This window comes from Numenius arquata, unplaced genomic scaffold (assembly GCF_964106895.1).
Source record: "Numenius arquata unplaced genomic scaffold, bNumArq3.hap1.1 HAP1_SCAFFOLD_1688, whole genome shotgun sequence".
NCBI lineage: Eukaryota > Metazoa > Chordata > Aves > Charadriiformes > Scolopacidae > Numenius > Numenius arquata.
Genome location: NW_027415301.1, coordinates 1 through 12390, shown reverse-complemented (window position 1 = coordinate 12390; position 12390 = coordinate 1). Strand labels below are relative to the sequence as shown.

The window sequence follows — 12390 nt, the reverse complement described above, 5'->3', positions numbered from 1 at the left end:
TGGGACTGATGGGACCCATCCCTGGGGGGGGAAGGTGGGACCCCCTTGAGGTTGGTGGGACCCCCCTGGACAGGTGAGACCCCCCCCTGCCTTGGGCTGGTGGTACCCTCCCTGGGGAAGGTGTGACCCCCCTGAGACCCCCCGGGGGTTGGTGGGACCCCCCCCTGGGGCCGATGGGACCCCCCAGGACCTGGGCGCTCCTCCAGGATCTGAATCCCGCCCCCCCCCGCCGGCATTCCCAGCTCAGCACCCACCCCAGGAACCGTGCCAGGGATTCTGGGGGTACCGGGGGGGGTCCCTGCTGAGCCCCCCTCCCCTCCGCCTCCCCCCAGGGAGAACCAGGCCCCCGGGGTGCCGGGGGGCCCCACGCTCTCCACCACCCGCCCCATCCAGCAGGACGTGGGGCGCCGGGAGCCCCCCGTGGCCGAGGACATCGACAACATGAAGAACAACAAACTGGCCACCGCCGAGCCCCCCGCGCCCCCCCCCCGTGGGCAACCACACCCCCTGCCCCACCGGGGCCCCCCCCCGCCGGCCCCCCATCACCTCCAACCCCCCGCCACCCGAAAACAGCCTGGTGGTCACCAACCCCGGCCCCCACAACAACCCCGCCAAGGTGGGGGGCAAGCCCGAGCACACGGCCGTGGACATCCCGCCCCCCCTCCCGCCGCCCCCCCACCAACGCCCTGGTCCAAGGTATGGCCCCCCCCCCCCCCCCCAGGGTCTGGGGGGGGTCTGAGGGATCTGGGAGGTGCGGAGGGGTCTGGGGAGTGGGGGGGGGGGGATGTGAAGGGGAGGGTAGGGGGGGCTGAGGGTTCAGGGGGAGGGTGGGGGGGTCCACGGGGTTTGCGGGGGGGGGCGGTGCAGAGGGGATCTGGGGAGTCTGGGGGGGTCTGGAGAGTGAGGAGAGCTTGGGGGTCCAGGGTGTTGCGGGGGGCGGGGGGGGCTGTCCTGGCATGTCTGAGGGATGTGGGGGGTCTGGGGGGGTGCAAGGGGTTGTAGGGGGGGTAGGGTGGGGTCTGGGGGTCTTGGGGGGGTTCAGGGGGGTTCTGGGGAGTGGGAGGGGCCCGGGAGGGGGGGGGGGGGGGGGGATGCATGGGGGGGTGACACCCCCACTCCCGCAGTGAACAGAAACGCCAACCCCGAGCCGCTGCCCCGCAAGGAGGAGGAGGAGGAGAAGAAGGAGGAAGGGGACGGGCAGGAGGAGAACGGCCCCAAGCCCATGGTGCCCTATAGCTCCATGTTCATCCTCTCCACCACCAACCCGTGAGCGCCGGGAGGGGGGGGGGGTGGGTTTAGGGGGGGTCCTGGGGGTGCCCCTCGCCCTCCCACACCGTTTCCCCCCCCCCCCCCCCCCCCCCCGCCAGGTTCCGGCGGTTGTGCCACTACATCGTCAACCTGCGCTACTTCGAGATGTGCATCCTGATGGTCATCGCCATGAGCAGCATCGCCCTGGCCGCCGAGGACCCCGTCCAGCCCAACGCCCCCCGCAACAATGTGAGCCCCCCCCCCCCAGCCCCCCACCATGGGAAACGGGGACCCCCGGGCACCACCCCCCCCAACACACACACACACGCCTTAGATGGGAACTGGGGACCCCCCCCCCACCCCAGGCACTAGATTCCCCCAAAGCCCCCCCCCCTAGATGGGAAATGGGGACCCCCCCCCCGGGCACCAGACCCTCCCCAGACACCCCCAAACCCCCTCCCAGATGGGAAATGGGGACCCTCCCCCCCCCCCCCAGGTACCAGATCCCCCCACAACTCCCCCCCTAGATGGGAAATGGGGACCCCCTCCCCCCGGGCACCAGACCCTCCCCATACACCCCCAAACCCCCCCCCCAGATGGGAAAAGGCGACCCCCCCAGGTACCACCAGACACCTCCCCCCCCACATCCCAGATAAGAAATGGGGACCCCCAGGTACCACACAGCCCCCTAACACCCCCCCCGGATGGGAAATGGAGACTCCCGGGCATCAGACACCCCCAAACCCTCCCCCCAAAACGGGAAACGGGGAACCCTGGGCACCACCAGACCCCCCCCCACACCCCCCAGATGGGAAACAGGGACCCCCAGGTACCAGATCCCCCCACAACCTCCCCCCAAATGGGAAGCGGGGACCCCTGGGCACCAGACACCCCCAAACCCTCCCCCTGATGGGAAACAGGGACCCTCCAGGCACCACACGCCCCCCCAACTCCCCCCAGATGGGAAATGGAGACCCCCCCTTGGGTGCTCTTGGGGGGGGGGGGGGGGCTGAGCCCCCTCCTCACGCTGCTGCTTTGCAGGGTGGGGGCTCCCCAAAACAGCACCCAGGACTCTGCCAAAATGGGGTGTCGTGTCCCCCCCTCCTTGTTGTGCCTCTGAGACCCCCGGGTGTGTGTGTGGGGGGGGGGGGCAGGGGGTCCCACAGCCCTGAAGTGTTGGGGGGGGGGTCCCAGGGTGCTGGGGGGGGTGTGTGTCCCCCAGGGTGCCAGGAGGGTTCTGGGGTGCCAGGAGGGTCTTGCAGCCCAGGATTATGGGGGGGTGGGGGGCAGGCTCTCAGGGTACTGGGGGGTCCCAGGGTGCCGGGGGGGTCCCAGGGTGCCAGGGGGACCCCAGAAATCTCCCCCCCCCCCCTTCCCCCCCCCTCCCCCCAGGTCTTGCGCTACTTCGACTACGTCTTCACGGGTGTCTTCACCTTCGAGATGGTGATCAAGGTGAGCGGGGGGGGGTTCCGCGGGGCAGGGGGGCCCCCCGAGTGCCCCCTCACCGGCCCCCCCCCCCCGCGTTGCCCCCCCGCAGATGGTGGATTTGGGGCTGGTGCTTCACCAAGGTGCCTATTTCCGGGACCTGTGGAATATCCTGGACTTCATCGTGGTCAGCGGGGCGCTGGTGGCCTTCGCCTTCACGTGAGTGCCCCCCCCCTCGGGGACACGGGGGCGGGGGGGGGGGGGGCACACCTGGGGGTCCCCCACTCCGAGGGTAGCACCGGGGAGGGGATGGAGGTGGTTGGGGGGTCTCGCCTCTCCCAGTGCCTCCCAGTGGGGACATCTCAGCCCCACCAGGGTCCGTCCTGCTGCGCTCGCTGTCCGGCTGTCCGGCTGTCCCACTGTCCGGCTGTCCCGCTGTCCGGCTGTCCGGCTGTCCCACTGTCCGGCTGTCCGGCTGTCCCGCTGTCCGGCTGTCCCACTGTGCCTCTGTCCGGCTGTATCACTGACCGGCTGTCCTTCTGTCCGGCTGTCTGTGCTCTGCTGTGTTGCCTGACATCCGTCCCCGGCCGCTTGCCACCGCGCCGTCTTGTCCTTGTCACCCTCCCGGTGTCCCCACGCCCCGGCCCCCCCTCCCACCCCCCAGGGCAGGATCGGGACCCCCACGCCCGTGGGGTCCCACAGCCCCCCCCAGAGCAGGGAGCGGGGCCAGAGGGAACCCCGAATAAAGATGAGGAATCCCCTGGCGAAGGACGAGTGACCTAGGGAGGGATTGGGGGGGGGGGGGCTCCTCGAAAAGGGTGAGCACCCCCCCCCGAGTGAGTGAGCACCCCCAAAAAAAAGGGGTGAGCACCCCCTGAGCGATCGAGCATCCTTAAATCAAAGGGTGAGCACCCCCCCAAATAAAGGGGGAGCACCCCCAAAGTAACTGAGCATCCTTAAAGGGGCGAGCATCCCCCCCGTAACTGAGTGCCCCCCCAATAACTGAGCACCCCCCCCATAAGCATCCCCCAATAACTGAGCCCCCCCATAACTGAGCCCCCCCATAACTAAGCATCCCCCAATAACTGAGCACCCCCCCATAACTTATGAACCCCCATAACTGAGCACCTCCCAATAACTGAGCACCCCCCCATAACTGAGCACCCCATAACTGAGCCCCCCCGTATAATTGGGCACCCCCATAACTGAGTCCCCCCATAACTGAGCACCCCCCCCAATAACTGAGCCCCCCCATAACTAAGCACCCCCCAATAACTGAGCCCCCCCCCCCATAACTGAGCACCCCCCCCCCCAAGCGGCAGGTTCCTAAGCCTGGAGCAGCCCCCCTGGTTCCTCCCGGGGGAGGTCGGGGATCCCCCCCGTGGCTCCTCCAACCCCCCCGGGTTTGGGGGGGGGGGGCAGGGAGGGGGGGGCGGGTCGGGGCTCTCACGGTTCCTTGTCTCTCCCCTTCTCTGCCACCGGCCGCAGGAGCAGCTCACGGTAAAGTCTTTCTGCCTTCGTCCCCTCCCCGTCTCCGTCCTCGTCCTCTCCTCGTGCTCACGGTCGTGCCTCGCTACACCCACCCCACCCCCCAACCCCCCCAAAATGTCCCCTTTTGCATCCCACCCACCACCCCCCCCCCAAAAGCAGCTCCGTGGGAAACACACCAGGTTCTCCTCCTGGCATGTGATGAGTGCGGGGGGGGGTGTCTCAGCCTCGAGCCCTGTGCCCCCTCGGCTGGGGAGGGTAGGGGAGGGGGTGGGCACCCCAAAACACCACGGCAGGGGCCCCACGTGTCCACCCCACCCGCCCCCAGCGGCAGCAGCAAAGGGAAGGACATCAACACCATCAAGTCCCTCCGCGTTCTCCGCGTCCTCCGGCCCCTGAAGACCATCAAGAGGCTGCCCAAGCTGAAGGTGGGCCGGGGGCTTCTCCCACCCCAGCTACGTGTGTGTGTGTGTGTGTGTGTGTGTGGTGTCCCAGCTCTGGCACTGACCCCCCCCCCCCCTCCTCCCCGGCTCCCTGGTGTCCGTCCCCAGGCCGTCTTCGACTGCGTGGTGAACTCCCTGAAGAACGTCCTCAACATCCTCATCGTCTACATGCTCTTCATGTTCATCTTCGCCGTGGTGGCCGTCCAGCTCTTCAAGGGCAAGTTCTTCTACTGCACCGACGAGTCCAAGGAGTTCGAGAAGGACTGCAGGTAGGGTCCGGCCCGGCATGGGAGGAGGTGGAGGGGGGGGGTTGTCCACCTGCCCCCCCCGGGCCCCGTCCCACCGCCCCCTCCCCTCCCAGGGGGGAGTACCTGGTCTACGAGAAGGACAACGAGGTGAAGGCGCAGAAGCGGGAGTGGAAGAAGTACGAGTTCCACTACGACAACGTCCTCTGGGCGCTCCTCACCCTCTTCACCGTCTCCACCGGCGAGGGATGGCCGCAGTAAGGGCACGGGGATGGGGATGGGGACGGGGGGGGACACACAGGGTTGGGGGGGAACGGGACAGCGGGACCCCTCCACCCCCTCCCTGCCCCTCGTCCCCGCCGCAGGGTCCTCAAGCACTCGGTGGACGCCACCTACGAGAACCAGGGCCCCAGCCCCGGGTACCGCATGGAGATGTCCATCTTCTACGTCGTCTACTTCGTGGTTTTCCCCTTCTTCTTCGTCAACATCTTCGTGGCCTTGATCATCATCACCTTCCAGGAGCAGGGGGACAAGATGATGGAGGAGTACAGCCTGGAGAAGAACGAGGTGCCACCTCTGGACACACACCCCCCCCCCTCCCTCCTCAAGCCATCTCAACGCCTTTTGGGGACCCCCTCCCCAAGTCGGTGACACCCACCCTGTGTCGTGTGTCCGTCCCCGTCCCCCCCCCCGCAGAGAGCCTGCATCGACTTCGCCATCAGCGCCAAGCCCCTGACGCGGCACATGCCCCAGAACCGGCAGAGCTTCCAGTACCGCATGTGGCAGTTCGTGGTGTCCCCCCCCTTCGAGTACACCATCATGGCCATGATCGCCCTCAACACCATCGTCCTCATGATGAAGGTGGGTGGGGAGGGGCTGGGGGTCCCGGGCTGGGGGGGGGGGAGCCCCTCTGGGCTCCCTGTCCCTTGGGGGCTGGCCCTGGCCACCCCCTCTGGTCCCTTCCCCTGGGGTTTGTCCTTCTCCCCTGGGATTTTTCCCCTGTCCCTGGGTCTGTCCCTGTCCCCCTGGACCTGTCCCCGTTCCCCTGGATCCATCTGATCCCTGGATCCGTCCCTGTCCCCCTGGATCCATCTGATCCCTGGATCCATCCCTGTCCCCCTGGATCCACCCTGTCCCCCTGGATCCATCTGATCCCTGGATCCATCCCTGTCCCCCTGGACCCATCCCTGTTCCCCTGGATCCATCCCTGTCCCCCTGGATCCATCTGATCCCTGGATCCATCCCTGTCCCCCTGGATCCATCCCTGTCCCCTTGGATCCGTCCCCGTCCCCCTGGATCCATCTGATCCCTGGATCCATCCCTGTCCCCCTGGATCCATCCCCGTCCCCCTGGATCCATCTGATCCCTGGATCCATCCCTGTCCCCCTGGATCCGTCCCTGTCCCCCTGGATCCGTCCCTGTGCCCCTTGGTCTGTCCCTGTTCCTCTGGATCTGTCCTTGTCCCCCTGGATCCACCCTGTCCCCCCAGGACCTGTCCCTGCCACCCTGGATCCAACCTCTCCCTGGATCTGTCCCTGTCCCCATCCCCCTGGATCCACCCTGTCCCCCCAGGACCTATCCTGTCCCCCAGGATGCACCCCTGTCCCCATCCTCCGCTGTCCCCCCCCCAGTTCTACGACGCCTCGGACGCCTACGAGAATGTGCTGAAGATGTTCAACAACGTCTTCACCTCCCTCTTCTCCCTCGAGTGTCTCCTCAAGATCATGGCCTTCGGGGTGCTGGTACGTGAGGGGACGGGCACCCCGGGGACCACGGGGGGACCGCTGCCCGGTGTCCGGCCCTGGGGCATCCCGGGGGTCGGGGTGTGGGTACTGGTGGGGTCCAGGGGGTCGGGGTGTGGGTCCCCATGGGGTGTGGGGAGTCGGGGTGCTGGGAGCTGGTGTGTGGGTACTGGTGGGATCCAGGGGGTCGGTGTGTGGGTCCCCAGGGGGTGTGGGGAGCCAGTGTGTGGGTAACTGGGATCCAGGGGGTCGGTGTGTGGGTCCCCAGGGGATGTGGGGAGTCGGGGTGCTAGGAGCTGGTGTGTGGGTACTGGTGGGATCCAGGGGGTCGGGGTGTGGGTCCCCATGGGTTGTGGGGAGTTGGGGTGCTGGGAGCTGGTGTGTGGGTTCTGGTGGGATCCGGGGGGTCGGTGTGTGGGTCCCCAGGGGGTGTGGGGATTCAGGGTGCGGGTATTGGTGGGATCCAGGGGGTCGGGGTGTGGGTCCCCAGGGGGTGTGGGGAGTCGGGGTGCTGGGAGCTGGTGTGTGGGTTCTGGTGGGATCCAGGGGGTCGGTGTGTGGGTCCCCAGGGGGTGTGGGGATTCAGGGTGCGGGTATTGGTGGGATCCAGGGGGTCAGTGTGTGGGTCCCCAGGGGGTGTGGGGAGCCAGTTTGTGGGTACCAGTAGGGTCCAGGGGGTCGGGGTGTGGGTCCCCAGGGGGTGTGGGGAGTCGGGGTGCTGGGAGCTGGTGTGTGGGTACTGGTGGGATCCAGGGGGTCGGTGTGTGGGTCCCCAGGGGGTGTGGGGAGCCAGTTTGTGGGTACCAGTAGGGTCCAGGGGGTCAGTGTGTGGGTCCCCAGGGAGTGTAAGGAGTCGGGGTGTGGGGAGCCAGGGTGTGGGTCCCCAGGGGGTGCCGGGAGCCGGCGGCGCCGCTGCCCCGTGTCCCTCCTCCCTTTCCCTCCCCAGAATTACTTCCGCGACGCCTGGAACATCTTCGACTTCGTGACGGTGCTGGGGAGCATCACGGACATCCTGGTGACGGAATTTGGGGTAGGTGGGAGCCCCCCCAAGGTCCCCTGGGGGGGGGACCCCCGTGGCCGGTCCCCGCTGGCCCACGCACCCTCCCCCCCCCCCCCCCCCCCTCACCCTTCACGTGTGTGTGTCCGTGTGTGTCCGTTCCGCCCCCCCCAGAACAACTTCATCAACCTCAGCTTCCTGCGGCTCTTCCGGGCGGCGCGGCTCATCAAGCTGCTGCGCCAGGGCTACACCATCCGCATCCTGCTCTGGACCTTCGTCCAGTCCTTCAAGGTGCCAACCGAGACACCCTCACACCCCCCCCTCCCTCACCCAAAAACCTTGTGTCACGCGCACACACATACACACACACACACACCCCCCCCCCGGCCCCAACGGCCACCCCCTCCCGGGACGGGGTGACGGTCCCCGCTCTGTCCCCAGGCACTGCCCTACGTCTGCCTGCTCATCGCCATGCTCTTCTTCATCTACGCCATCATCGGGATGCAGGTGAGACACACCCCCACCCCCCCCTCCCCCGACTCCGGGCCCTCCCCCTCCAAGGTCCCCCCGTGCCCCCCCTCCCCCCCCCCCCCTCAGCCACGGTGGCCCCCCCCCCCAGGTCTTCGGCAACATCGGCATCGAGGAGGAGGATGACGAGTCGGCCATCACCCAGCACAACAACTTCCGCACCTTCTTCCAGGCCCTCATGCTCCTCTTCCGGTGAGTGCCCCCCGGCGCGGCCACGGTGACACCCGGGTGCCCGGTGCCATGCCGGTGTGTCCCCCCAGCACGGACCGGTGCCACCCAGAGTACCCAGTGCCATGCCGGTGTGACCCCATGGCATCGTCCTGGTGCCACCTGGGGGTCCTGGTGCCACCCAGGGGTCCCAGTGCCATGCCAGCATGTCCCCTTGTCATGGTCCCATCATCCAGGGGTACCCAGTGCCATGCTGGCGTGTACCCACGGCACGGTCCTGGTGCCACCTGGGGGTCTCGGTGCCACCCAGGGTACCCAGTGCCATGCCGGTGTGACCCCATGGCATCGTCCTGGTGCCACCTGGGGGTCTCGGTGCCACCCAGGGTACCCAGTGCCATGCCGGTGTGACCCCATGGCATCGTCCTGGTGCCACCTGGGGGTCTCGGTGCCACCCAGGGTACCCAATGCCATGCTGGTGTGTCCCCCCAGCACAGATCGGTGCCACCCGGGTGCCCAGTGCCACCCAGAGTACCCAGTGCCATGCTGGCGTGTCCCCCCAGCATGGACCAGTGCCACCTCGGTGCCCAGTGCCATGCCGGCGTGTCCCCATGGCATCGTCCCGGTGCCACCTGGGGGTCCTGGTGCCACCCAGGGGTCCCAGTGCCATGCCAGCATGTCCCCTTGTCATGGTCCCATCATCATCCAGGGGTACCCAGTGCCATGCTGGTGTGTCCCCCCTGCCCGTCCCCCTCCCCGGCCGGGGTCACCCACCGGTGTCGTGTCCCCCCCCCCGACCTTGCCCAGGAGTGCCACCGGGGAGGCCTGGCACGAGATCATGCTGTCCTGCCTGAGCGGGAAGCCCTGCGACCAGAACTCGGGCATCAAGGAGGACGAGTGCGGCAACGAGTTCGCCTACTTCTACTTCGTCTCCTTCATCTTCCTCTGCTCCTTCCTGGTGAGCCCTAGCTTGGGGGGGGGGGTGGAGGGATGGGAGGGGGTGAGGATGGGGACACCCCATCCCGGCCAACCCAATCCCACCCCGACACACCCCCCCCTTCCCCCCCTCAACTCTGGACCCCCCCCCCTCCTCCTCCTCCCCAGATGCTGAACCTCTTCGTCGCCGTCATCATGGACAACTTCGAGTACCTGACGCGCGACTCCTCCATCCTGGGCCCCCACCACCTGGACGAGTACGTCCGCGTCTGGGCCGAGTACGACCCCGCTGCCTGGTAAGGACCCCCCCCCCGCGGCCAGGGTTTGGGGGGGTGGGGAGGGGGGGGAGGGCGCAGAGAGCAACTCTTGGGGGGGTACCCCCAGATGCCGGGGTCCCCTCTCAGCACCGGGGCGCAGCGGCTCCCGGGGGGCTTGGCTGGACTGACCGTGTATGTTGCCCCCCCCCCCCCCCGAGCCGTGCAGCGGGGTCCGGGGGGGGGGCTCAGCAGGTGCCCAAGAGCCCCCCCCAGGTCCTCTGGGGCCAGTGGCCCTGGTGTCCCCCCCTGGGGAGGTGTGTGTCCCCCCCCCCGAGGAGGTGTCCCCCCATGGGGAGGTGTCCCCAAGGGGCTGTTTCCCCCGGGAGGTGTCCCCCCTAGGGGCTGTCCCCCCCCCCGCTGGGGGGTGTCCCCCCAATTCGCCATCCCCACACAGCCGTGGGGGGGTCCCACACCCCCCCCCCGGCACGGTGCTCATTAACCTGTCCTCTCTCGATTGTAGGTGCTCGGCCGCCGGATTTCTCCCTCTTGCCCCCCCGCCCCCCCCCCTGCCCCCCCAGCCCCACCAGTGCAGCACAAAGGGCCTCGGTCGGACCCGGGGGGGGGGGTCCCTGGGGTTCCCGCTGGGTGCTGGAGGGTCCCCGCTATATCCCGGGGTGGCCGGGGGGAGGTCTCTGCTGTATCCCAGCCCCCCCCCCACCCTCCCCGTGATGCCCTGGGGGGGGCTCCCTGGCCGCTCTCGGGGTACCCCCCCCCCGTGCCCCTCCGCCGGCTCCTCAGTGCCCTGGACTGGGCTGCACTGGTCCATACTGGAATCAGCGGGGATGGAGGGGAGGGGGGGGGGATCAAACCCTCCCCACAGCCCTCCCCCCCCCCAAATTCCCCCCCCCTCCCTATTCCCAAGCGGCGGCAAACCCGTCTCAGCACAGGCTGTGTGTGTGTAAAGCTGGGGGGGGGGTGTGTGTGTCTCCCCATCCTCCCCCCCCCCCCCCCCGCCACCTCTCCAGGGGTCCGTGCCTCAGTTTCCCCGGGGGGTGGGTGGGGGTGGGGGGTGGGGGTGGGGTGGGGGGATGTGTCTGTGGTCTCGGGGGGGTCGTGGGCGTCGGCACTAACCCCCTCCCCCCCCCCCCCCATCCCCCCCCCCCCCTGTATTCTTCTTGCAGTGGCCGCATTCACTATAAGGATATGTACAGTTTATTACGCGTAATATCTCCCCCCCTGGGCTTGGGCAAGAAATGCCCCCATAGGGTTGCCTGCAAGGTTTGACTCCCACTAAAAACCTGCCGAGACCCCCCCACCCCCACCCCCACCCCCCCGCCCCCCCGGGATGAATGTCGCTTTATGGATTCTGGGATATATATATGATATTCTATATATATATATACACAGACACAGCCCCGCACACCCCCACCTCCCCCCCACCCCCCCCGGGGCCGGCCCCAGCCCCCGGCGCGCCGCATGGAGCCCCCCCACCCCCCTCTTCCCCCCTTCCCCCCCATGTCCCCCTTCCCCCCTCCAGCTCTGCTTGCTGAGCCCCGTGGCCCCCCCCCTTTGGCCAGCGCGGCCGGACGCCCCCCCCCATCCCCAGCGCCGTGGGGCTGCATGGGCACCGGCCATCGCCTTCCTCCCCCCCTCCTCCTCCTCCTCGGCGGGGCCGGGGGCTGCGGCCGGGTTTAAACCTCTTGGGTTTTTTTTATTTTTTTTATTTTTTTTCCTTTTTTTTTAAATTTTTTTTTTCCTTTTTTTTTTCCTTTTTTTTTTTTCTTTTTTTTTTTTCCTTTTTATTTTGTTTTTTTCTCCGCGTCTTGTCTCTTCTCTCGCCTCTTTTTTTTTTTTTTCTTTTTTTTTTCTTTTTTTTTTTTCTCTTTTTGGTCCTTCTTTTTTTTTTTTTTTTTTTTTTCCTTTTTCGCTCCTTTTTCCTGTCCGATGTCTCTTCCTTCTCCTTCTCTCCGCTCCCAGGGGCCGCCTGACTTTCATGGACATGTATGAAATGCTGAGACATATGTCCCCGCCCCTGGGTTTAGGCGAGAAATGCCCACCCCGAGTGGCCTATAAGGTAGAATAACTCTTCCCACCAGAGCGCAGCCCCCCCAAAACCGGGCCGGCCCCCCCCCAGCGGCACCGACTCCGCCGGGGCCGACGCTTCTCGGCCTCTTTTTTTTTTTTTTTTTTTTTTATTTATTTTTTACTTTATTTTATTTTGGTTTTTTGTCTTTTTTTTTTGGTTGGTGGTTTTGGTTTGGTTTTTTTTTTTTTTTCTTTTTTTTTTTTCTTTTTTTTTTGTTTTTTGTTTTGGTTTTGGTTTTTTGGTTTTTTTTTTTTTTCTCCATATTTTTCTCCTCCTGCGGCGAGCCCCCCCAGCGCTGAGCCTCCGCGCGGCCCCCCCCAGGACGGGCTGGGTAAGATCCACCGCCCCAGGAGCGTGTGCCCCCCATCTCCCCCCGCCCCGGCCACCTCCCTGCCCCCCCGCGGGCTGGAGGCTGGGGCCGGACCCCCAGAAACCCCTGACTGGGGACACCCCCCCCATGGAGCTCGTCCAGCCCCCCCCCCCCCCAGTACCCCTATTTGGGGATCCCCCTTTGGGCTTGACCAGCCCCCCCCCAGGAGCCCCTATTTAGGGTCCCCCCGCAACTCAGCCGGCCCCCCCCCCCATACCCCTGTTTGGGGTCCCCCCTTTGGGCTTGACCAGCCCCCCCCTTTGGGGAAACTAGGGCTCAGCCAGCCCCCCCAGAACCCCTTATTTGGGGGCCCCCGTTGAGCTTGGCCAGGCCCCCCAGCCCCCCCCCTATTTGGGGACCTTCATTGGGCTTGACCAGCCCCCCCCCCTCCAGGGAGCTGCTATTTGGGATCCCCCGTGGGGCTCAGACAGCCCCCCCCCCGAGCCCCTATTTGGGGACC

At 66.8% G+C, this 12390-nt stretch overlaps 1 protein-coding gene across 1 annotated transcript; it reads left to right on the top strand.

The window, feature by feature from the left end:
• Nucleotides 1–332: 332 nt before the first annotated feature.
• LOC141478587 (voltage-dependent P/Q-type calcium channel subunit alpha-1A-like) lies at nt 333–11548 on the top strand (the record flags this gene model as incomplete). The annotated part of the gene is given in 19 exon segments (XM_074167615.1): nt 333–479; nt 481–689; nt 1125–1266; nt 1368–1497; nt 2641–2700; nt 2786–2892; nt 4490–4589; nt 4713–4873; nt 4966–5106; nt 5215–5416; nt 5546–5710; nt 6481–6591; nt 7538–7621; nt 7763–7879; nt 8030–8095; nt 8208–8308; nt 9089–9239; nt 9386–9513; nt 11452–11548. Coding segments are annotated over 19 exon segments (2419 nt in total), but the record flags the coding sequence as incomplete, so codon positions are not given.
• Nucleotides 11549–12390: the final 842 nt, after the last annotated feature.